The sequence below is a fragment of the Biomphalaria glabrata genome, chromosome 1 (genome assembly GCF_947242115.1).
Source record: "Biomphalaria glabrata chromosome 1, xgBioGlab47.1, whole genome shotgun sequence".
Taxonomy (NCBI): Eukaryota; Metazoa; Mollusca; class Gastropoda; family Planorbidae; genus Biomphalaria; species Biomphalaria glabrata.
In genome coordinates, this window is record NC_074711.1 from 13,436,212 (window position 1) to 13,461,179 (window position 24,968).

Here is a 24,968-nt window from a genome sequence, read left to right on the forward strand (position 1 = left end):
TTAATGTCTAGATTTAGAACAACAATCTAGTATGCATATTTACATTTTATAATGCATTTTAAGGACAACAACAAAATATTGAAACCCAACATTGAATTAGCCTAAATTATATTTTTTTATTTTCTAACTTGTAGCATACATATATATTTAAATTTATTTGTCAACCTTTATGATCCTTTCAGCCTATTTGATCATTAATAGCATTAAACTGAAAAAAACAAATTGATCTAATGATTCATACACTTTTGTGATTTACAGTTAGCAGGCATTGTTGCTCCTAATGATGGAGCTTGCCATCTTGATTCTGAAAAGAAATATTCAAAAGAACTTACTCAGGTATTTAAAATGCTATTTCTCTGATACACCTATACTCTCAAAAGACTAAACCTATGTACCTTTCCTATTTGGAAGTTTGTTTTTATCTGATAATATGCTAAGTAACCAAATGGCATGTAACCACATTTAAGATGCATACTTTTGGTAAAACATATTTCTCTTTGTTGATCTGTGAGTTTGTAACATCAATGCATTAGGAAGTGTGTGTTTGTTGTTCGTTATGTAATATGGTAGAATAAAGCCCATATATATTTATAAATTGGCTTATTTGTTTATATATTTCTATTTCAATTTAAGAGTTCATTAACACTTTTTACTTTAAATGTAATGTGTTTTTCTGACAGTTCCCTCCTTATCTCCCTTTTCAACTTTTGTATCTACATTCTTTCATCATCTATATGTTGTTGATTTTTTTCTTTTTTTTTGGTAGCACAGTTCAATTGGAACTTTAAAAAAATTTGAGCCCAGTGCTATACTTTATTTTGGTTGTTTTTTTTTTAATATTTAGTTTTATTGTTCAGGACTACCCTTCAATAAGTCAGATAAGAGAAACGGTTATTAAAAATGAAGTTCACATTGTATTTGCTGTCAAAGACCAAAGAGAAATTTTTAAAGAACTTGAGAAGTTGGTGCCAAACTCAGTGGTAGAAAGTTTAGCTGATTCTAAAGATTCAAGCCAAAGCATGGAAAAAATTATTGAGAGGAAATATAGGGTAAGTCAGCCAGCAAGATGAATAAAAAAATGTTTATATGTAATTCTCTTAATTTAGTTTGAGTAATTTAAGTGTTTGGATCTCTGTAAATATAATATAGATATAAGATTCATAAGCTACCTTACCTTTTTTTTCACAGCTACGAAATAACAAATTGGACAGTTGTTTCAGAAAATAAAATTTGCACTCAATCATACATTCTATGGTCCTAATAACTTACATTGGTTTTGAAATAACAATTTTATGTGTTCAAAATAATTTAACTGATAAATTGTGAGAAAATAAAAATTAAATTTTACAGTGTAATTTAAGATGAATAAAAAACAATTAAGACGTCCGCTGCTCTTTTTTAATCTGTCGGCCACAATAGTTGGGGGGGGGGGGAGATTTTTGTATAATGAAATTATGTTTAGAATGCCCCAAACCCTATACGATGCCTAATGTTTTCCTATAGTGCTGAAATTATCTTTGTTTATACTTCATCTAGGCATTCAAAATCATATATATATATCTGTGACTAACACTGCTATAAGCAAAATATAAAATGCCAAAAAAAAAAAGATTGAAATATTTATAAATAAATAATCCACAAATGAAAAAAAAAGAAAGAAAAGGATATAGTAAGATTGTTTAATATAGTGTGCAAAGAGTTAATCTAACAGCTTGGAATAATTATCGTAATTAATTTTACAATAATTTTTTCTATTTAGCCTTATTGTTATAAACCTGGTGGTGGCACAGAGAGGGGTAGTGGTGTGAGTGTAGTCAGCCGATGCAAATCAACCCAGGCCAGCGCTAGACGAGCGGTCAACTGTGACGATTTACGGCGGTCAGCCGAGACGAGTGTCAATATGACGGTTCGGGAAGGATCAGCGTCGTGAACAGAGCTCAGGAGCGTCACGAGGGATGTAGTCATGTGACGAAGCTAGAAACGTTGAGCGATGTTCCGTCCGGTTCTAGAAGGCCAGTAGGGACCCTATATAAAGAGCGGAGGTGTCACAGTCAAGACGGTTCACGAGAGGAGGTTCACGACAGGGGTTCAGAACACGGTTGACTACAGCACAGTTCAACGGTGTGGTTCTGTAAGGAGCATTACGACGGTTCAGTGCAGAGTACTGTCAAGTACAGTTGAGACAACCGGCGTCTTGGTCTGTGATCGAGTCCGACACAACGAGCCTAGTGTGTGAAGTCAGTCCTGAACTGTTGAACCCAGTGCAAGCCCGGAACGAGACGGAGAGGCCAGTGCAAGAGTTGATACAGCAGAATGGTGTTATCGAAGAGATATTTGTATAGTGTACGCATTGCCAATTGTACAGTATTGGCTGTTATTTAATCAACTATTAAAGTGTTACGTTACTTTGGAGCCCTGAGTTGTCAAGTTCTTTAAGTTGGTGGCGTATGGTGCAGTTTGCAGAGAGTCTGGATAGTGAGATTCGTAACAATATATTTTTCATACCTAGCCAAAAGTTAGACTGGTAAAATTTTGAATTTAAAAAGCAAACAGAAAATGAGCCTTCTAGTTTTATAATTATTATAAAGCTTATATTAACTCATTCCTTCTCTCTGTGTCTAGCACATATTATGTAAGCCGTACCATGTTTTTTCTCCCACTTCCCATTCTTGGATCTAGTTAAAATTTTGAAAATGTATTCATAATCAGTGACAATACATGAATCAATAAAAAAAAAAATAAACAATAAGTTAATCAGTTAGTGGTAATTAATTTTGTTTTATGTAGAAAAAGAGAGTTAATCCTTGCAGCAATGATAGATATAACAGTGCTTTTGCAGTTTTTCCCCTTAGATAAGCTTTTTTAAATTTTTTCTTTGTTGCTTTTTTTTTTCATGAGCTTTTGAATGAAATCTCTATTTTCCCTTAAGTTGTCTTAAAAGTGTTTGTATTATTTCAGGAAATGGTTTCTAAAGTAGAAATGAAGCACAACAATATACCTGGAGTGACTGTTTCAATCAAGGCTACTAGTGACATCTGTGATGCGTTAGTAACTTTATTCATATTTCTATATATTCTATCTTCTATATATGTTATCTATATTCTATATGTATTCTATCTATATTCTGTATATTATATCTATGCTCTATATATTCTATCTATAGTCTTTGTTTATTCTATCTATTTTTTATCTATATTCTATATATTCTTTTAATATTTTATATATATTCTATCTATGATCTTTATCTATATTAAATGTATATTCTTTTGTTTTGATAACTATTCATAATGTTTACTTATTATTCTCTAGTAAAGGAACCAATGTCTGTAAAGCCAAACAACTGATTGGAGAGACAGTGAGTAATTCATTTGTTTAGTTATAGAATTTAAAATGTGTTATTGTAATTTGTTTTTTACATTTTTAAATATAAAATTAATCATAGCTAACAATATTGATGTGTTGTAGACGCTAGTAATTCGTTTTTTACATTTTTAAATATAAAATTAATCATAGCTAACAATATTGATGTGTTGTAGACGCTAGTAATATCATTATGTCTAAAAAAACAAATTTCTCTTGAAATAAAAACATATTTGTCAATTCAAAATATTTAAATGATTCTGAATTGATGATTTATTTCTCCTTGTACTAAATGGTTCCTAATTTATTTGTAAGTGCAAATGAAAGTAGTTATTGCTCTATATTTGAAACCATCAATTGCAACATGGCTGGCTGGGGGGATGGCTGTGTGGGCGATATCATTTCAACCATAGCTAATGTCCAGACATTCATCTCATTTACATGAGATGATCCAGGCTTGCTTCCCAACTGAAGGAGGCCATAGACAGTACAATTAAAGTCTAAGAATTAAAAATGAAAAAACTAGAAAAATGATCTAAAAAACCTATTTTGCTAAAAAAAAATAACAAATATATATGTACTTATCAGTGATTTAATACTTTGAAAAATCATTTTTAGATTTCATTTGAAGTGGATATATCTATCAGTGATTGCTCTACCAAGGCTCGAACATTAACCATATTTCCAGAATCTATGAGACAAGATTCTTTGACTGTCATTATTGAGGCTTTGTGTGATTGTGATTGTGAAGTGAAAAATAATACTTGGGTAAGTTAATAATAATAAAGCTTGTCTTCGATTCCGAAGATTAGTGAGGAATGCGGTATATTTAACGTGGCTGCTCAGCCCCAACATATTTTGCCACACACATGGCAAGCATAACCATTGTCCACAGATGGTCGATTTAGATTTTCTTTTCGCTGACTGTGTCTGCCCTCGGCAGCATATTTTCTTTTGGTCTAAAATGTGTATCTCGCAGCCTTTGTGAGTGACCTCCAGCTATCTCGTTCTGAGGCTACATGTAACTAGGTGCTCTCTTCTATGTCAGATAAGGCAAGTTGGTGCCTAAGCTGGTCTTTGAAGCATTTCGTGGGGTGCCTCTGTTATGTTGACCACCTTTTAGCTCACCAAAAAAGTTTAAGCTCATGTCAAAAGCAGGATATTTTGATTTGTTTTCAGTTATTATGTTTCTATATTCTTATATAGAGATGTCTGTTGTAATGTTGATGGATTGGTTTTTAAATAAAATTCCATATTTTTTATTTTCATCTGAAAAGACTAGACCATATATGTGCTTTTTATTTCATCCTGTGTTGTTGTGTATGGGTCTGCTCAATCTGTAAATGTCAAAATTAGCATCAATATAACTAGGATCATTTCTAAAATTCTTATAATCACCAAAATGATTCTAATAATTTTTCATATAACAGACTATAAAAAGAGCATTTCAGTTAACTATATAAATTTAAAAATTTTCAGTTAGTTTTTATTATGTTGAAGTGCAAACAAATTTTTTTTAAATTTCATTATTTTGGTAGTGTGGAGAGTGGTAAAGCATTTGGCTTCTGAACCAGGTTCAACTTCCAGTAAAGACTTGGATTTTGAATTGGGGATTTTTAGGAGGGCCCTGATGGGTACCTAACATGAATTGGGAAAGTAAAGGCAGTTGATCACTGTGCTGGCCACGTGACACCCTCGTTAACCATCAGCCAAAGATACAGATTACCTTTACATCATCAACCTTAGGTCTGAAAGGGTTACTTTACAATGTCAACCTTAGGTCTGAAAGGGTTACTTTACTTAGTGTGTAGAGTATGCGCTTTTGTTAAATCTTAATTTTTAGATAAAGGATAAATTAATTTGAACGTTTTGAACTCTGTGATGCAGGAAACAGCAAGTGATTTATGCAATGGAGGCAATGGAAGCCTTGTTTGTGGACTTTGTGAATGTAATCAGAATTACTTTGGGCAGAATTGTGAATGTACATCAACAAATTTGGATTCAGGCCAGACTCAGTGTAACAGGTACATTGATTTCATTTTTTTACAATGTAACTGTACTATTAATAGTGCTACAGAGTAAGTTTTTAAATGTCTCAAATATTTGTTAAAAAAAAGGTTCTTGATACCATGACTGGCTTTTTTATTTAAAGGTATTCGCTTGGCTTCACACCATAAGAACAACATTGCCATCAGATAGAAAGTCTTATGTCATATAAGTTCATTTTTAGCAAACTAGATTTGAATGTAGTTCTTGCACTCTGTCAGCAGTGTATATGTATAAATTCTTTTGGCTACACATATTTTAAATGCATCTCAGTTGTGCTGGGCATTTGTTTTCATTTTCCTCTTGCCATGTAGTGAATGTTTCACAGAGATCTTTACTTCAGAGGTTTTGTTCTTCCCCCAAAAACAGTTTGAGAGCCATCATGAATTATTGTTGAGCTAGTGATATGAATACCAATGTGGAAGCATGGTTGTCTGATGAATGAGCAAGGGCCTGTGCTGGCCATGTAATTTCAGGAATAGCCTGATGCAATCCAAGTTATTAAAATCCAATCCTTGACACCCTGTCACTATATATAGAAGACTCAAAAGTAAAGTAGCAATTATACATAAAACACTGAACAATAATCTTCAAATACAAAAACAAAATCTATTAAAATACTCAGAAAGACACAAAGATAAAGGCACATTCCTCGTTCCATATGCTAGGACAAATTTGTACAAATGCTCCATCTTCCCTAGTGCTATTAGAGCATGGAATGGGTTGCCTGAGCTAGCCAGGAAACCCAGTGACTTGGCAGAATTTAGGTCATTGGTTCATATGCATTTCTGAATGCATGACGCATAAGATGTAATCATCTTCTCTTTTGAAGTAATGTCTGTATTATTAAAGATAAGATTTATATGTTTGATTGTCTCCTATTTTTCTGTACGTTACAGTGATAATAGTTTCAGCTTTACCGAGTTTTTAATTTTTCAGCAATATAGTTGGTCTATTTAAAATCACTAAATTACTCTCCTTTTTTGAGTAATGTCTTATAATTGAGTTCTTTAAAAAAAAATGAAATCAAGTATTGTATTGCTTTATTTGACAGAGCTGGGGAAAACTCCACCAAAGTTTGCAGTGGTGTAGGTGAGTGTGAATGTGGTAAATGCATCTGTAAAGATGGTTACTCTGGAACATTTTGTGAATGCAATGACCAAGCCTGTGGACTCTTTCAAAGACAAGTCTGTGGAGGTGAGGTCAAACAAAGATAGATCTTTTAAGAATCATTCAAAAATATGCAAAAAGTTATAATTCACAAATGGATTTTTTTATATTAAACTTTGTAAAGTAAAAGTTTTATTTGTACAAATAAGTTTCGTGGCTACACTTGATCTGAATTCTATGGTAGCCTTCATTTGATTGGGTCAAGTTTAAGTTCTGTAGGAGGCAACAGTTTTTTCACTTGAAGGCCCTGCTCTAAGACAGTGAATATTCCAGATCCAAATGAGTGCTTTGTAATGTACAGGCACAGCATAAAAGATTCTGGGTCTCAATATGGTTTGAATAATATATTTTTCAAGGCAAACTTAGTTGTAAATGATTTAACCTTTAGTAGTAATTAATTGTTCAAATATATCTATTAGTGCCAGCAAAGTTATCATGATAATTATTGAATTTAACAGATAAGTATATTATGTTCTTATATGTAAAAAAAAAAGTGTTTTTTTTTATATTTATATTATAAAAAACATGAAGGATATGTAGTCACTTACTAATAATTAACCTGGGCTACAGTGTCCTAGATAGGGATTTGGGGACCCTGGAGACTTGACCTTTTTAAGGACCCCTGCATATGGACATTGGACATCATGATGTGATATAATGTACTTAATAAATATATGTCTAAATTCCAATTGGAACAGTATATAAGTAAAATTAACAAAAATAATCATTAAGACTCTTTTAATGAATAATACTGTTGTTTATTGGCGACATAATGCACAAGTGACAAAGCTCAATTCATATCGCCCCATGTCATACTTTCTAAGCAGCAAAGCCATCTATAACATCATCTAGATCAATGCTGTCTAGTATTTTTGACTCCACATGAATACCAAGATTACATGGCATTGGCATGATATTTGATATTTAATGCAAAATAAAATTAGGACTTTCATTGAGGGCCCCCCCCCCAACTGATGAACTACTTGCAAAAGTTTCTGCATGCTTTTATGATCCTCTAACAGGAATCAAGAAAAATCATATCTGTGTCCAAGAATTTCATACCGGTACCTAAATTTAAGCCAACTTTGTTTTTTTTAATCTCTTCATTAAACTAATTGTAATTCACAGTTGTAATGTTGCATTGAAACTAACAGTGACTTAAATGATTATCTGCTGCAATAGGCCTTTTGAAAGTAATATCATAGCATTAGTAAGGCACTTAAGACAGTACTAATGTTTTCAAGTATATAAATGGAGTTCTTACCTTATGACTCTACTTATAAGGTAGCAACTGTAGGCCCTATCTGCACTTAGCAGACACAGCTGTGGGTAGGGATTTGAACTTCAGCCCACTTGAGAAGTAGTCAAGTGGTTACCATTTAGCATCCTATTCCATTGAATTTTCATGTTCCCTTGTTCTAAAATAAACTCTACTATTCTAAAGGTGTCCGTGGCCAGTGTGATTGTGGTGAGTGTAAATGTGCCAAAGGTTACACTGGAAGTACATGTCAGTGCAGTGTGTACAATGACACGTGTAAATCACCAACTGTAAGTAGAGACTTTATTTCTTTTAGTGATTAGTTAACACATGTGACCCAATGCAATAAAAAGTTAAAATCTGAGGTATAAATGTGTATATATACCGGTTATATATTATATCTCAAATTGTAACTTTTTATTGCATTTAGCCAATGTGTGAACAAATTACTAAAAACTAAATTTTTTTATGTAAATGGAATAATTTTTATTCAAAATGAATCTAGTTAAAATATGTCCCAACATGATATTAAAGTATTTTGGGAAAGAAAAACTTTTTTTTCACTTTTATGAAAAATCTTACCAGGTAATTTCAGTAATCTTTAATAATATTAAGTTATGAATCTATGTATGCAAATTATTTCTAATGCCCTGGTACTTCCCCAATCTGTTATCACTAGCCATCATTATATTTTTGTGTGATTTTTCAAGAGTCTATTTATCTATTGTTTCCTTTGATATTTTTCCCAAATGTATTGAATATTTTTTTTTTAAATCTTCTTTTAAATAATTTTTTGCAATTAAATTCACTGTCAGATAGGACTTTTTAAAAAAAGTCTATGTAGAAAAACTTTGTTGGCAAGTTAAATATTTGCCTCTTGAATTAACTTTAATTTATTTTAATTTGTTCTCTTAAGACAGGACAAGTCTGCAGTGATCAAGGAATCTGTGAATGTGATACATGTGTCTGTAAAAAGGGCTACACTGGGAAGTATTGTGAGAATTGTTTTGTAAGTACAACAATCACAGTAAATAGACATTCATCTCTATGTATTTCCTTCCTAGCTATACGATAGTAGTGATTGCATTGTCCTAAAAGATTTCATTGTAAAGTACCACATTTCATTTAGAACTGTCTTGCACCATTATACATTTTAATTGTTTTTCAAGCATGTTTCAATTGATTTGCTAAAAACTTTCCAGTTTAAAAAAATGTTGGGCTAAACAAATGTGGAGGCACGGTGGTTGAGCGGTAAAGCGCTTGGCTTCCGAACCGGGGTTCAAATCCTGGTGAAGACTAGGATTTTAAATTTCGGGATCTTCGGGCGCCTCTGAGTCTACCCAACTCTAATGGGTACCTGACATTAGTTAGGGAAAAGTAAAGGCAGTTGGTCGTTGTGCTGGCCACATGACACCCTTGTTAACCGTAGGCCACAGAAACAGATGACCTTTACATCATCTGCCCTATAGACCACAAGGTCTGAAAGGGGAACTTTACTACTTTTACTTACAACTAAACAAATTTAGCAGAAAATGTCTTTTCAAGATTTATATAAATGTATGTGTTATACATTTTACTACAAGCAACTAGAACTTTATATTATTTGTTTTTAAATTCTTGATAGCTCTTTTTTTTGGATGACATGATTAGTGATCATTTTTTTTTAGAATTAATTAATGCTTTGAAGATGGCTGAGAAAAATGTCACATCCTTTTCTACTCTGGTACTTAGTTTTAAGTTGAAAACATCTTAAACTGCTAAATGATGGTAGATAAAAAGACTGCCATTTATTCTTGATGTTGGACTAGAATAAACAAAATAAAAATACAATACAAAACTTTTTATGGTAAAAATGTTGTGTGTCAACCTTTTGGATAATCTGGGCAAGAGAAGTCACTGACAAGTGAGGATTTATAAATTTAAATGGATGTGCATATAATGAGAAGAATGGTTATACATAGAGATAGAAACCTAAGAAAAATATATAAAAAGCATGTTACAGTATAAATAGTCCTGATGTATAATTATCAATAAAACCATTAACTTAGAGATTTTTTTTTTCCAGTATATAAATATATGACAAACATTTAGTTTTTATGAAATGAAATTCTATTAGCTTTTTATTTGTTTCTTTTTTTTTTGTAATGACTGATTGAATTGATTGAAATCTCCTACAGCTGTGTGGTGACAATATCTGTGACAACAACCAGTACAGACAATGTGCTCAGTGTCACTTTGACAAGAAAACAACCTGTGATGAGGATTGCCCATCTGTTGAAATCGTTGATTCTTTGAAAAGTAAGCTCTTTTTATAATCAGGAAATAATAATAAAAAAATAATATTTTTGAGTCTATTTACATGTTTACATGGTAGATCATTAATCAAATCATGAAAAACCTCATGTAATAGAAGTACCCACATACTCTTGGCCCCTTGGTTCACCCACACTTTCTTTATTTGGAATTCCTAATCCTTCTAACTACAATTAGATTTAAATCTTGAGAATTCCTGTTGGTTACATTACTCAATGCTCACATGTCGCACAAACCTGGATCACTTGGAACTCTGACTGAGATATCTTTCCATAAGTGTACATTTTTATTTTGCTTTAATTAAATGATTAAAAATATGCCACAAAAATCTTTCATATTAGAACAAAATGTAATATATCTTCTGTGACCAGGTTACCAAGTTTCAAGTCCATGTTCAATCAAGCAGGAAGATGGATGTTTCCTTTCATTTTATGTGATTTCATCTGAAACCAATGTCACAATTATTGTACAAAAAACTAAAAGTAAGAAATAAACTGATAAAGAAAATTTGAATTGTATAAATTTATTTTGTATATATGTTAGATGCAATCTTTATTAAATATTGGCCAATTTTCCCCCAGCATGCTCTGAACCAGTTGATATTCTTCCTATTGTGGCTGCAGTTGTGGGCGGTGTGGTTGCTATTGGACTGTTGTTATTACTGCTTTGGAAAATTCTAACCAGTATCTTTGACAAAATTGAGTATGCCAGATTCCAGGAAGACCTCAAACAGTGCAAATGGGCAAAGGTAAAACAATTTAACTAGAGATTATTTTTAAAAAAAAGGCTTAATATAGAACTCAATTCATCTTTTTAAATTTGTGTGCAGATATTCAATAACAGAAATTCAATAGGTACTCACAATAGATAATTTGCCCGTCAGCATGTACTGCATCTTTTCACCTCTGAAATGCTGCACATTAACCATAAACTTTTTAAAATCAACAATAAATATCCACAAATAAAGCTTGACTGCATCATACAATAAAACAAGTTAGGTTGCAGCTTGCTACTTTAGATAAAAAGGAAATCTAAACTTAGTGTAACAACGTGATTATTTAGTGTAATATTTGTGCATATGTCCTAAACATTTTCAGCTATTCTCTTCCCCTGAAGGATATCTGATGCTTGTCATGGCTGAGTGGTAAAGCACTTGGCTAACTGGGGGTCCCGGGTTCAAATCCTTGTGAAGAATGGACTTTTTAATTTTGGGATCTTTGGGTGCCTCTGAGTCCACCCAGCTCTAATGGGTACCTGGCAGGGGAAAAGTAAAGGCAGTTGGTCCTTGTGCTGGCCACATGACACCCTCATTAACCGTAGGCCACAGAAACAGATGACCTTTATATCATCTGCCCTGTAGACCACAAGGTCTGAAAGGGAAACTTTACTTTACTTAATATCTAAATATCTACAATAATTGTTAGCCTCTCAAAAAAAACATCAACATTTAACCACCTGATTTCTGACTTCTAACACATCTGTTTATCTAAATCTATCAAGTATAAATGGAGTTGTGAAGATTTAGTGATGAAACAATGAACAAACATGACATATAAAATATAGCCTAATTACAGCACAAGAACATAATAGTTATTGAGAGAAATAACTGAAGAAAGTATTAGGAAAACATAAATAGGCAATGAGTCATGTCGAATGTTTCATCAAATTTCCTTCATCTTCTTCACTCCAAGCCCATTGTCGACTAAACATTTACACAGTCAGTTGACTAGATATCAACAGATAAAGAGTGTTTTCATTTTAAAGAATGTCATTATTATTGAACACTCTGAGATGTGTTGGTGAAGGGTTAAAGCATTTACTGCTGATTTGCAGTTCGTAAATTTGAATCCTTTTGGGATTTTCATCATATCATTTATCAACACTCATTCCCCTACTGAAGAAGCAGATGATGACATTAAAAAGTTTTCTATGATAAATGGAACAAATTTATGATAAGACACCACTGCATGACATTAAAAATATAGTAGAAGATTTCAATGCTTAAACTGAAAAAAAAGCCACATTCTGACTAACAATTGGCAAAGAAAGCTTACATGAAGAGACCAACAATAATGGACTAGGATTTTGGATTTTGCAACAGGAAATGGAATGTCTATCAGCACTAAATTCCAACATAAGAAATTCACCTAGCAATCTGTATCTCACCTGATGGAAACAACAGCAAATCAAATAGATCATATAGGCCTATTCATAGATAAGAGACATGGATCTGACATATAATGTAAGAAGTTTCAGAGGAACAAATATACATCAAATTTATACAAGGAATAAGTACTAGATATAATTACCAAAGTATAACGACTCAACAATATACTAGTCAAAGACTTAAAAAAGACTCACTTGTGGCAGAATCTTCACACTCCAAACATATGTACATATTACCACTAATACTATTGCTTCATCTTATATAGAGATTATAATTTAAGATATGAAGAAATTATTATATTATTTATATTATATATGGTTTTCTTTCCCAAAACCAACAGCAAGAAAATCCTGTATACAAAGGAGCAACAACAACCTACAAGAACCCAATGATGGACTCAACTGAACCTCTTGATGGGAAATAGTTAATTATTTGAGTTAGACATTTATTTTATTATAATTCTCGATCGAATTTTTTCTGGCGCAGTTTAGATAATATATATACTTTAATTTTGATGTATTTTTTTTACAGCAATATGTATTATAGCCAATAAGCAAAAATAACATATAATTAGTAAATTTTTCCAAATGTCACTTTAATCTGAACTTTTTCTTTTTTGTGTATTCTGTAAATATTGAAGATGATCAGTTTCATTCAATATTTTTATTTCTATAAAATAGACATGCCAAAGTATTTTTTATCAATAATACTGGTAATTTCACAATCTTGTTTGACTTTTTTTTTTCATTTTAGTTTAGTGAGAATAATCTTAACCTTTAGTCAAATGAGAAATACAATTATTTTGATACATTTTAAATATCTACATAGATGTATAGAGAAAAATGCAATAGACTTATAGACTTACATATAAGAAAATTCTGCTAGACCAAAATAAAAACAAAAGAAGTTTGTTTTGTTTTACATGTTTCAAATATTCCTTCAGATTCTGAAGCATGTCCTAGCCCAAACCTATCGCAGGACGACAGGGGATGGCGTGGGCAGGGTATGAACCCGGGACCATATAGGTTACTGAACAACAGTCCAGAACACATACCAACAACCTGACAGCCATGAGCCATCTTTATTTCTACATTGAACTGATTACTATAAAACTTACATGTAAAACATACTCTTAAATGTTAATGGTTTTAAAAACATTCCCAGAAAATTACAAATGTTGAAGTACAAAATTCTGAAGCACAAATCATTATGGGCTATTTTAAAGGGAGAATATTCTGTCTTTTATTGATATTTTAGATTTGGAATAACATATATGAAAACTAAATGAAACTTTTAATACCTTATGAACATACAACAATAATATTGTCTTAATAAACATTTTATTGCCAGGCCTTTAAATTTTTGTTATTCTGTATAAAATTATTCAATGTATGTTATTTTTTAAATGTTATTTATGAAACTTAGATAGTTCATAGTAAATGTCTTAAAGACATATAATGTAAGTATTCTTTCTATATTTAATTATTAAATTTGTATGCTTGTGACAAGATGAATATAATTATTTGTAAGCATGACTGAAAATATAGTTGAAAGGAAAGTCAGTATTACATGTATTTTAAGACTGCTTCTTGCAGTGATATCTGTAGACCTACTTATAGGCCGAATATAAAACTCTGTCTTGTATTGTTTTCTAGCTAAACTTGTGTTTATTTCTAGCTAAAAATTGTGTTTATTTCTAGCTTTTGATCATTAGCAAAAGTAAATTCATACAAGTGCTCCTTCTTCCCTAGTGCCATTAGAGAACCTATATTAGCCAGGAAAACCGACTTAGCAGAGTTTAAGTCATTGCTTAACATGCATGACTAGATGACATGAAATGCATAGGACATTATTTTCTTTTTTGAAGTAATGTCTGTAATATACAAATTAGAAAAAAAAACAAAGAAAAGAGCTAGTTCTTATCTTACCCATATCCATGTGTTCTTCTAGTTATTAATGTAGATCTAAATTGAAACTTAAACCTTAATTACTTATTGCTTTTCCTGGCTGATTCATGTAACATGTTCCATGTTCTTATGTTGCTTAGAAAGAAATAGCCCTTATATGACTAGGCCTACTCCTAGCACATGGAATAAGAAATGCACTTTTATCTTTATGTCTTTCAGAGTATTTTTTTAGTTTTCATATTTGTAAGTTTTGCTTTAGTAATTTTTGTTGTATTATTACTTTGCATTCTAGTCCTTTCCTGGAGTTTAATGATTATATCAGTTGTATCAGATTTGTTGAGCATTATTGGCACCAGTGCCTGAACATAGTGCTATCACTGAACAAGGTCTCAACCTCGCTCTATTTGCATAAAGCATTTTACTGATGCAAGATAAGTTTCTCACAATTACAGCTGTGTATATAGCTGTGATAAGTTTGCTGCAAACTTCCAACACATTGTTAACAAAAGATTTTCTAATTAGGCCCACTGAAAACTTTGAGATGTGACTTGTTTCACTAGCACAGTGTTGAAGAGTGAAAAGGGCATTTAAAGGTGTCTTCCTTTGAATTAATTCAATATTATTATAGACAATATTAGTATTTATATGGGTATATATTTTTCACTTTTTTTTTTTTTTGGGGGGGGGGGTGTCAACATTTTAAAAAAGAAATTATTATCTAGTGGTATTGTAGCTGTAATATAATTACTCTTCAGTCATTAAGGTATTTCATTTAGTGTTACATAGAAGTAGTTGTTTGCCACTTAGCCAATGCCTTATTTTTTTCTTAAGAAATGCACAATTTGTGATGCTTTCCATGGACATCTTTATTGCCTATTTCATGTAATGTTCTATCATTTGTTATAAATTGTTGCTGCATTTATATTTTAATACAAACTGTATGAACTATAACATTGGCTGATAAATTTCTAAATTAGAACTGAAATCTTTGTTATTTCCTTTTTTTCTTCATGTTGTTTTGATGGTACAAGAGAAGGGGTTATGATCTTTTTCTTTGTTGCTATGATTTTGTGTCATTTTTAGGACATTTTTAAGTTATACACAGAACTAAAGGTTAAGTTTATTTTTCTTTCCCATTTGAAGAAATCTTGGTTTATAATTAAGAAGAAAAGAATGAAGCATTTTAATTTGCTAAAAGTGTTGTTTTTGTTATTAAACGCCAAATATTAAGGAATGTAACAAAATATCTGGGGGTAAAGAAGAAAGTTTGAAGCAATGGTCTACATGGAAATTTTAGGGAATATAAAACTCTAACATGCAGCCAAGTATATAATTAAGCTTGTTGTTCTTCAATGAATCTCCATATTGAGTTTCTGTTGCATGTTGTGGCTACATATAAAAAAAAGGTTAAAGGGCTATTGAAAATCTATTTACATTATTGTCTGCAGTGAAATAGTTTAACAGCTATTTCTGGTCTTTGAAAGCATACTTTTTTGTTTTTAAATTAAACTTAAAAAATTTTACACACAGATATTAACAAAAGTAAAGTACTTATAGTTAACAAAGGATCATGCGGATGCAGCCAGCATGAAAACAGAAGCATTTACTTTTCCCAACAATTGTCAGGTACCCATAAAAAAAACCATTTAAGTTGGTTGAACTATTAATAAAATAATCTTTAAAATCCCAAAATTCAATAACCCCATTCTTCATCAGGATTCAACCTGAAAATCTCTAATTCAGAAGCTAAGCATCTGACTACTCAACAACCATTCCCATACATTGATATATACAAATTGTAAGACAAATTTCCTTACGGATAATAAAGATTATTATTATTATTATTAAAAAAATGCCAAAAAGATTACAAGAGAAGTCAAAGATTGTTCTCTCCCATAGTCTATTAATGAGAATGAGTTAATATGTCGTCACTGATGTAAATATTATTTAGGTGTGAGTTTGTGTATTTTGTAAATGTAATGTAAGTAAAACTGACCTACAAATCAGGACAAATTAGAACAAATTGTCTAAACATGTAGATAAATGCTTCTCAGTCAGTGAATCGAAAGAGTTTGTCTCTTAGTTGCCCTGTGCCTTGATCAGCAAAACTTCTTTTCATATGAACTTTCGTAAACGTTTTTTTTTTAAAGTGTTCTCTTTACACTATTTCTGAATGTTTATATTTGAACCAGACCTTGAAAGAACTTAAAGAAGGATTGAAAGAATCGATAAAGGACGAGATGCAATTAAAGTAAACAACAAGTGAATCTTTGAAAGCCAGACATTTGCATTTTTTAGATTTAGACTGATATATATAGGCCTATACCGAACAGAGAACACGAAGCCAAACATGGACATCTCTTCCTTTTGTTGGATGTATGGTTAGACAATAGTTCGCAAAGTATGTAGGCTCTTAGCTTTTCTTTCAAGCTGCACTTACTAAATTCATTTTTAAGTTCTGTGCCAACAGCTCATTTTTGACTGCTTCTCGTTAGCCCATCCATATGTCTTATGTCATTTTACTTCCAATGCCAGCAGTTTGGTTGTGTGTGTGTGTGTGTGTGTTATTTACGTTTTGAAAATTCAAATTGTATTCTTCCCTAGTGGTCTCTGTACTCCTATATATTTGTGAAAGTAGGGCAGTGCACTCTGAGGCTGAAAGAAGAATCAAAGCCTTTGATAGTAGGCCTAAATGCTACAGAAGAATGCTGGGTATCAGATAGCAGGACAAGAAAACAAATGAGTTTGTACTTTTAGGCCTACAAGTTAACACTCTGGCTGGCAAAAAGAAAGCAGGAGGAATGCTCCCGTCGCAAAAAGGAAGCAGGAGGAATGCTCCCGTAGCAAAAAGGAAGCAGGAGGAATGCTCCCGTGCCTCAGCGTGGCCCTCCTGTGGAAACGGATAGGTCAAGTACGGTAGCGCTCAGTGGGCTACCACAGACATGATCGAGAGATTGTACATTGCGCGTGGTAGGGATGTAACAAAGGCTCGCTAATCAGTCCAACCCCCCACCGATTCGTTCCCTAACGGGGGCCATACGGGCTGTGATGGACCCTCGCACGGGTTCGTTGGGACATTAAAGGCATAAGAAAGGCCCCAACGCGGCTTGGCCTCCGGCCTCGCACGGGAAGGGGAACCCGTGCCTGGCTCAAGGTGGCCGTGTCCTGCGACACACCGGGTGTGAATACATGATCACTTCGGATAAGGTGGGACTTCGGACAGAGGGATTGGTGAAGAGCCGATGCCTTATCCTGGCCATGGATAAAAGCCTTTCCTCGGTCAAGAGGTCCATAATAGGGAACGGGACGTTCTCGAACCTTAAGGACATCTGATTCAGGCAAAAAGGAAGAACTCCTCAATACTGTGAAGAGACGAAAACTAAGCTGGTTAGGTCCCAACGCGGCTTGGCCTCCGGCCTCGCACGGGAAGGGGAACCCGTGCCTGGCTCAAGGTGGCCGTATCCTGCGACACACCGGGTGTGAATACATGATCACTTCGGATAAGGTGGGACTTCGGACAGAGGGATTGGTGAAGAGCCAATGCCTTATCCTGGCCATGGATAAAAGCCTTTCCTCGGTCAAGAGGTCCATAATAGGGAACGGGACGTTCTCGAATCTTAAGGACATCTGATTCAGGCAAAAAGGAAGAACTCCTCAATACTGTGAAGAGACGAAAACTAAGCTGGTTAGGTAATATTGTAAGACACGATTCACTATCAAAAATCATCCTTCTATGTACAGTGGAGGGAGCACGAAGAAAGGGTCGTCCCTTTGCTATGATGGATAAAGTAAAAACATGGATCGTCCTCTCTCCTGGTATACTGCTAAGAACAGCAGCTGACCGGAAAAAAGTGGAGGGATTTGGTTACACGAGCTGTCACAGCACCCCTAAGACGTAACTCAAGGGACAAGAGACAGATGAGATGGGTTATTTGCATCTCGAGAAACCTCTCGTGTGACTAAAGAGGACAATCTTTTGATAGGCCTACACATTGACGAACATGTAGGAATCTGCAATCTTCAAATGCCACAGCACTTTCAGCTTTTCTCAACTTCTGGTGGGTTCACCATCTGCGATCTAGGAAGTTAGGAACTTTCCTGTATGTGACACTATCCTGTGCTGTTTCTTTTTTTTTTTTTTAATAAAATTTAAGGGAAAAATGACTAAATGTGCAAAACTGTCGTCACGGCTAAAATAGAATCATTATACAGACTCTTGTCACTTGAATTCTCTTCCTTTAGTGCAGTTACTCGATACACTTTTACAACCGTGTCTTAATTAACTGGGTGAAATCTGGAGCCTATTAATTTTAAATTTAGTAAAAGTAGAGCAACCATATAAAGTAATATGGGGGGAGGGAAATAGACAAATGGCCATTTAATTAAACTTTTCGACCCAGAAAATATATCGAAATTCCAAACATGTTTAGGTCTATATATCTAAAAGCTTATTATCTTAACGTTAAGTTATCATAATTGTTTGTTGTTGTTTTTATCAGTATCTCTAAAGATTCCAATTTGTTTTAAAATAATGGATGATCCCTAGCTCATGAGGAAAAGTTGCCTGTTGCTAGGAACCGCCATATTGGATAAACAGTTTTGAAGTGGCGCTTAGTGACGGTAGGGCAAACTTTATGCCGTGAAGACCAGCGGCATTATTATTTTTGTTTTTGAAAAGCAAATTAAAACCATAGTTAGGTATTCACTACAATGGGGAAAAGATGTATATGTGAAATTTGTACTTGTGGGTAAGTAATAACGAACTTTTTGTTACAAGTAAGTCTAGATCTATCTTTAATTTAATCTTGACATTCTTATCATTCTAATGATTCTTGATTCGTTTGATATTATCACTCATACTCACACATTTTCACATTATAATAATTATTAAATAGTAATACTATAGTTACTCTAAAGCATTAATTTGATAAAACTAGACTAGAATTAAAACTGTAATGACAGTATATATTGTACTGTTTAATTGTGGAATATTTTTATTGGTCAAGATTAATATAAATATAACAGCCAATGTTGAATTTATTTAGATTTATAGGTTTACTCAGGCTTATAAATAATACTCTACAGACTTACAGAGTACAGTTTCTATTATCTATGGTTAGGGGCTATATATAAAGCTATGGATTCTGTTATATCTTATCTATGAGTAAACTCTGTATATTATTAGGCCCTATATGTTATAGATAAGCCGGTAAGATAAGATGAGTTTGATTAAAAAATAAAAATATTTTGGCATTGAAGGTTCATTTTCTGATAGGGAGAGAATAAACTGTAATAATAAATGGTTCTAAATCAACACCAATAACAGTAAACTTAGGTGTACATACCTCAAGGAACAGTCTTGGGTCCATTACTATTTTTAATTTACATAAATGATTTATCAAATTGCATTAGTTCAGAAACAAAAGTCAGATTATTTACAGATGATTGCATAATATATAGAACAATAACAACAACACAAGATACAGAAATTTTACAAAGAGAATTAGATAAATTACAGAAATGGTAATCAAATTGGAGCATGTTTTTCCACCCAGAAATATGTCAGTTATTAAGAGTAACAAAAAAACTAAAACAAATAAATTCCACTTATCTTATCTTATCTTACATGATACAGACCTTACTTCTAAAAAGAAGATGATTACGTTATTATTGGTAAGCCCGTAACACAGATTAAAAACGCAAAATACCTAGGTGTTATAATAAATGAGAAATTGTCATGGAATCCCCATATTGATGAAGCTATCAAAAAAAATCAAAACAAAACAAAACATTATGGTTTATTAAAAGAAATTTCTATAAATCGAATAAGAACATAAAACTAAAATGTTAATAATAGAATATCCATCCTCTGTTTTGGACCCCTCAACTCAAGAAAACATTAAAAAACTGGAACAGACACAAATAGAGCAGTGAGATTCATAACAAATGAATATTCACATTTGACTAGAGTAACACCTTTAGTAAAATCTCTAAATTTAGAAAGCCTTTAGGACAGAAGACTCAAAAGTAAAGTAGCAATTATTCATAAAACACTGAACCTTAATCTTCAAATACAAAAATATATATAATAAAATACTCAGAAAGACACAAATATAAAAGTACATTCATCGTTCCATATGCTAGGACAAATTTGTACAAATGCCCCTTCTTCCCTAGTGCTATTAGAGCATAGAGTGGGTTGCCTGAGCCAGCCAGGAAAACACAGTGACTTGGCAGAATTTAAGTCATTGGTCAACATGCAAGACTAGATGCATGACACATATTACATAATCATCTTTTTTAAAGTAACATCTGTATTATATATGATAAGATTTTGTAACGACTAAGTATTATATAGTGTCTATTACTATAATACATCTAATCTTAATCTAAATCAGTTCTATTTCTAAGCCTACTAGTTAACATGCTCTGGATATGTGATTATGATTATCTCTCAATCTAAACATACACTATGACACTATAAAATGGAATAAAAAAATGTATTTGGACTACATATAAATCACCTCAACTGATTAATGATTTTAGATGTCATTATGTTATAATTTAAAATTTATGTATATTTTTTTTTATCTAAAATCATTTGTAAAATTTTCTTTCATAACAAGAGATAATGAAATCAAAAATGAAAAATCTAATATTGAATTTATTCTAATAGATAGTTAAAACTATTTTAACTAAGACATAAATTTTGTTTGTTCAACAGTACTATGAATATTTTGATTTCCCTTTCCTTTATAGGGTTAAAAATAACAAAGATTTTATGTTGTATATTTGATGTTACCATAAAAAAAATATACAAACAAATTTTGTCTAAGTGGCATGCTTAGGACCTAAAATAATTTTTCATTTCCACATTGTTTCTTATATAATGCAAGTAGAATCTATCAAAAGACTTGGCATGATATATGTTTTTTGTTTTTTTCTTTTCCTGATACATTTTTTTACCAAAACAATTTCTACTTTATCACAGCCGCCACCATTGTCCTCATCGTCCATGGCGTCCAGGCGGTGACTATGGAGAATGCTTAGTTACTTCCTACAATACAGCATATAAGCCACACCCACTTCAGCCCAGAGAAAGTTGCAAGCCTGATCAATCTGCCCTCCACAGTGATGAGCCACTATCTGATAAAACCACTTTTCGGTTAGAAAGATTTTGTAATTAAAAATCAATAATTCAATTTAGCATAGTTGGAAATGAAACAATGTTTTAAAATAAAGTACAATAATAAAGTATGTGTTCAAGTTGATTTAATAAAACACTTAAAGATGTGCCCACAAAAATCTGGACTTACTGCAATCTTTAAATAATAAAATGGTTTACAGCATTTTTATTTCATTGCTGGCATAATTTAGTTATTGCTTTTTCTAAATGTATGAATTGTTGTATGATTTCATTTTTTTTATAAATTTTTTTCTTTAAGAACTGATTATATCAAACACCCACTGGATAAGCCCTTTGTTCATGCACATGAACCTTATAGAAGGCCAGAAGGTGATCTTGATACTCTAACATCATATCACAGAGATTATACGGGTAGGTCAACATAAAAGATGTGATTGTGTAAAGCAGATCTTGATTCTTATTTTTAGATTCAAGATAAACATATAATTTTTTGCTTACATGTATACCAATACTTAAAATTATATCAATGGCAGACACTTTTTTTCATCTAACCACCAAGGAGAATATTTACAATATATTGCGATACAATATTTTTTTCACTTGTAACATCCTATGTAGTCTTTAACTTTCTTGGATAGTCAATATATAATATGCATATTGAAATTATATTAATGCTAATAAATTCTACTTTTAAAAAATGACGTTTAAATCTCATTTTGTGCTGATTTTTTTTTTTTTGCTATTGTTATAAATACAGATTTTTAAAAAAAATTTTATATGTGTAAATAGTATCATTTACTATTTCTTTCACCAACTATTTTTCATTATAGAAAAACATGCTCCACCTGCCCAGATGGTTAAACATGATGGACAGAGACAATTACCTGCCAAGTTTGAAGGTGAACCCACTTACAAAAGTAAGTTAACAATAACATATCTCTGCTTAATATCTTTATCACCTTATATTGATATGATTTAATTAATACATGTATATATGACTTTTTTTAATGACAATAAATAACTTTTATAATAAAGTTAAATTTTCTTATAATAAATGTAATTTTGTTAATTTATTTTTCTTTCAGTTGATTATCGTAAATGGCCCCTTGAAAGGCAACAAGCTAAACATCCTGACGCTTGGGTGCCTCCAACACAACCTTTTGAAGGTCAGAGCACATTCACTCGTGACTTCCGTAAGTACAATGAGCCTCCTCGTAAGAGCATGAAGCCTAATGAAGCTCATCAAATGTCAGATGCTCCCTTTGATGGACAAACAGGCTACCGTGATGACTATATTCGCCACCCGTTTCAACCACGTGATGTCAAAGAGAAGGAACAGTACAAGTCCTCCAATGTCCCTTTTGATGGCCTGACCACATTCAACAGAGATTACACCAAGAAGAATGCCCCAAAAACAGAATCATGCAAGCCCAATTCTGAGGCTTTCCAGTCAGATGCCCCTCTAGATGATCTCACCACCTTCAAGAATGATTATAGAAAATGGAATGGAGAGCGGCCATATGTTCACCACCCTGACCAATACAGGAAGCCTGAAGGTGAAATGGATCACAATACAACTCACCGTCTGCAATACAAGCCACATCCTCTGCAGAAAGTTGCCCTGATGAAACCTGGTGAAGGTAGAGTAATGATCCCAGGTGAGTTCAATGGACTCACAAATTACAAAAGTGATTACAAGCCTTGGGGCATCCAAAGGGAACAGCCCAAGGCCAGAGATGGCTGGGTACCTAACAATGTTCCTTTTGATGGCACCCCTACATACAAGGCTCACTACATTCCTCATGCCATTGCACCCTCTAAGAGCATGAAGCCAGATGCTTCAGCCCTGATGAGTGATGCACCTTTTGATGATAAGACCATGTACCGCACTGAATATGTCAAAAAGCATGCAGATATCTGTCCAGCAGCAGTCATTGATACAAAATCATCTAAATACGCATATGTTGAAACAGATGGGCGTGGACACAAACAGTATGTTCCAGTTTTTGAACAGACGAGTATCCTGGGTACTGGCACTCCATCAATGCCGAAAATCCCAGCAGGCATGGTAGCAGCTTAAATAACAATCACTTCATAGATGGTAAAAATAACAAATGTTTTTTTGTTAAATTAGAATAGCCAAAGATTCTTTGATGATAATATTTACTACTAAGTGTACATTTTGTGAAAATATTCTTTCACTGAAATGGTAAGACAAATTATGAATCTTTACAATAACTTAACAAAAAGGAAAATTATAAATTATAACTTCTTGTATGCCCATAAAAAGAATTGTAAATGATATGCCTTTAAGATTTAAAAAAAAATGTTGTTTTTTTACTTAATAGTATTTGCTAAATTACTATATAAGGAATTGGTTATTTTAAAAAGTGCACAATTTTGAGAAATTATTCAGAACTATGACTCATTCATTTCAAATTATTTGTACACCATATAAATGTTGCTAATCGTACATTTACGTGGTTGAATAAAGGTTAAATTTGAACCAAATATAAAGTGGAAATTAGATTTTACAAAAAGTTTCTCCTGTGACTTCCATTTTTAATATCATGCCATTTAATATGCTATGGTAAATACTTCTCTATTTTTCTGATTCTATTTTTTGTTTTCTACACACTAAAGTTTGTTAGTACAAGTGTCTTATTTCTGAGAAATATTGGAGGCTCAAAATTAAACTTGCAATTTAGCATAAAATTTGGCATCCTCTATGTTTTTGACTGAGTACAAATGTATTCTAAACATTAGTATTTAAAAGCTGTGATACTTGAGTCATTATAATTTCACTTTTATTTGTTTGTTTCGTTATAATGTCTATGTAAATATAAGTGAGGAATGAGCTCAATCTGTTTTCTATAAAAAAAAAAATTATATTTATTCAAATTCAGTTTGTACAACTTGTATAATTTTCTTTTTTTACCAATGTCTATTTTAGTCACAAAAATTTTCTTTCGTTTAGTTCATTTTTTTTTTTTGCATATATATATTTATCTAGTTAGTCAGCCGTATACTTTTTATAAATTTATTTTATAAACTGAAAATAAAATGTATGCAATTTATATAACTGTGAAGATAAAATTGGACACTGCTGATTAATGTATGTTTTTATGTATACCTAAACATTTAGCAACAGAATAATAAAATGTACCATCTTCTGCTGCTGATTTTTTAATAAAGGAAGTTCATATGAAAAAGAACAATACAAAATATTGAATACTAAGCAATAAAAGAATTTATATCATTCTTACAACACTGGCAGTTATGTGAAATGTGTTCTTCCTAGTAAAAATCTCCATTGTTCCTTTTTAATAAATACATTTATTTTACAAGATTGAATTCCTTTATTTTTATTTTATCATTTATTATAAATCTGAATATTTATGTAAATATTCTGTTATATTTTACATATATATATATTTGCATTAAAAAAATAGTTAGTCTAAAATTTCTTTAGCCTACAACTTAAAATATTCCAAATTTTAGAAGACATTGTTTTGGCTGAGGCTTAATTAAATGGAAAATTTATTTAATGGCTGAGTTGTAAAGTACTTGGCTTCCAAACCGAGGAGTCACTTCAAATCC

The 24,968-nt window shown here is 32.2% G+C and overlaps 2 protein-coding genes across 3 annotated transcripts in view; both read left to right on the forward strand.

The window, feature by feature from the left end:
- The window catches only part of LOC106075755 (integrin beta-1-like), a 42,301-nt gene extending 27,095 nt beyond the window's left edge, over positions 1 to 15,206 (forward strand). Inside the window, exons 10-23 of one of the 2 annotated variants that reach the window (XM_056023028.1) lie at positions 259 to 336; positions 858 to 1,049; positions 2,959 to 3,044; positions 3,310 to 3,355; positions 3,979 to 4,128; positions 5,248 to 5,384; positions 6,461 to 6,603; positions 8,021 to 8,124; positions 8,751 to 8,843; positions 10,012 to 10,132; positions 10,519 to 10,629; positions 10,729 to 10,895; positions 12,655 to 12,750; positions 13,258 to 15,206. In XM_056023028.1, the coding sequence (XP_055879003.1) occupies positions 259 to 336; positions 858 to 1,049; positions 2,959 to 3,044; positions 3,310 to 3,355; positions 3,979 to 4,128; positions 5,248 to 5,384; positions 6,461 to 6,603; positions 8,021 to 8,124; positions 8,751 to 8,843; positions 10,012 to 10,132; positions 10,519 to 10,629; positions 10,729 to 10,895; positions 12,655 to 12,738 (1,512 nt within the window). In that variant the 3' untranslated portion in view covers positions 12,739 to 12,750; positions 13,258 to 15,206. Of the gene's footprint in view, positions 1 to 258; positions 337 to 857; positions 1,050 to 2,958; positions 3,045 to 3,309; positions 3,356 to 3,978; positions 4,129 to 5,247; positions 5,385 to 6,460; positions 6,604 to 8,020; positions 8,125 to 8,750; positions 8,844 to 10,011; positions 10,133 to 10,518; positions 10,630 to 10,728; positions 10,896 to 12,654 lie in introns of both variants that reach the window. The other variant, XM_056023021.1, reaches the window with a different exon arrangement.
- Positions 15,207 to 18,791: 3,585 nt separating this feature from the next.
- LOC106051745 (stabilizer of axonemal microtubules 2-like) lies at positions 18,792 to 24,715 on the forward strand. Its single transcript, XM_056023040.1, has 5 exons — positions 18,792 to 18,969; positions 21,213 to 21,386; positions 21,667 to 21,779; positions 22,199 to 22,285; positions 22,454 to 24,715. The coding sequence occupies exons 1-5, from the start codon at positions 18,932 to 18,934 to the stop codon at positions 23,446 to 23,448; spliced, it is 1,407 nt and encodes a 468-aa protein (XP_055879015.1). The 5' UTR covers positions 18,792 to 18,931; the 3' UTR covers positions 23,449 to 24,715.
- The last annotated feature ends 253 nt before the right edge of the window (positions 24,716 to 24,968 follow it).

Coding starts and splice junctions, on each gene's coding strand:
- LOC106051745 (XM_056023040.1), top strand. CDS start 18,932: ATGGGGAAAAGATGTATATGTGAAATTTGTACTTGTGG. Junction 21,780..22,198: donor ATATCACAGAGATTATACGG/GTAGGTCAACAT, acceptor TTTTCATTATAG/AAAAACATGCTCCACCTGCC. Junction 22,286..22,453: donor AGGTGAACCCACTTACAAAA/GTAAGTTAACAA, acceptor TTTTTCTTTCAG/TTGATTATCGTAAATGGCCC.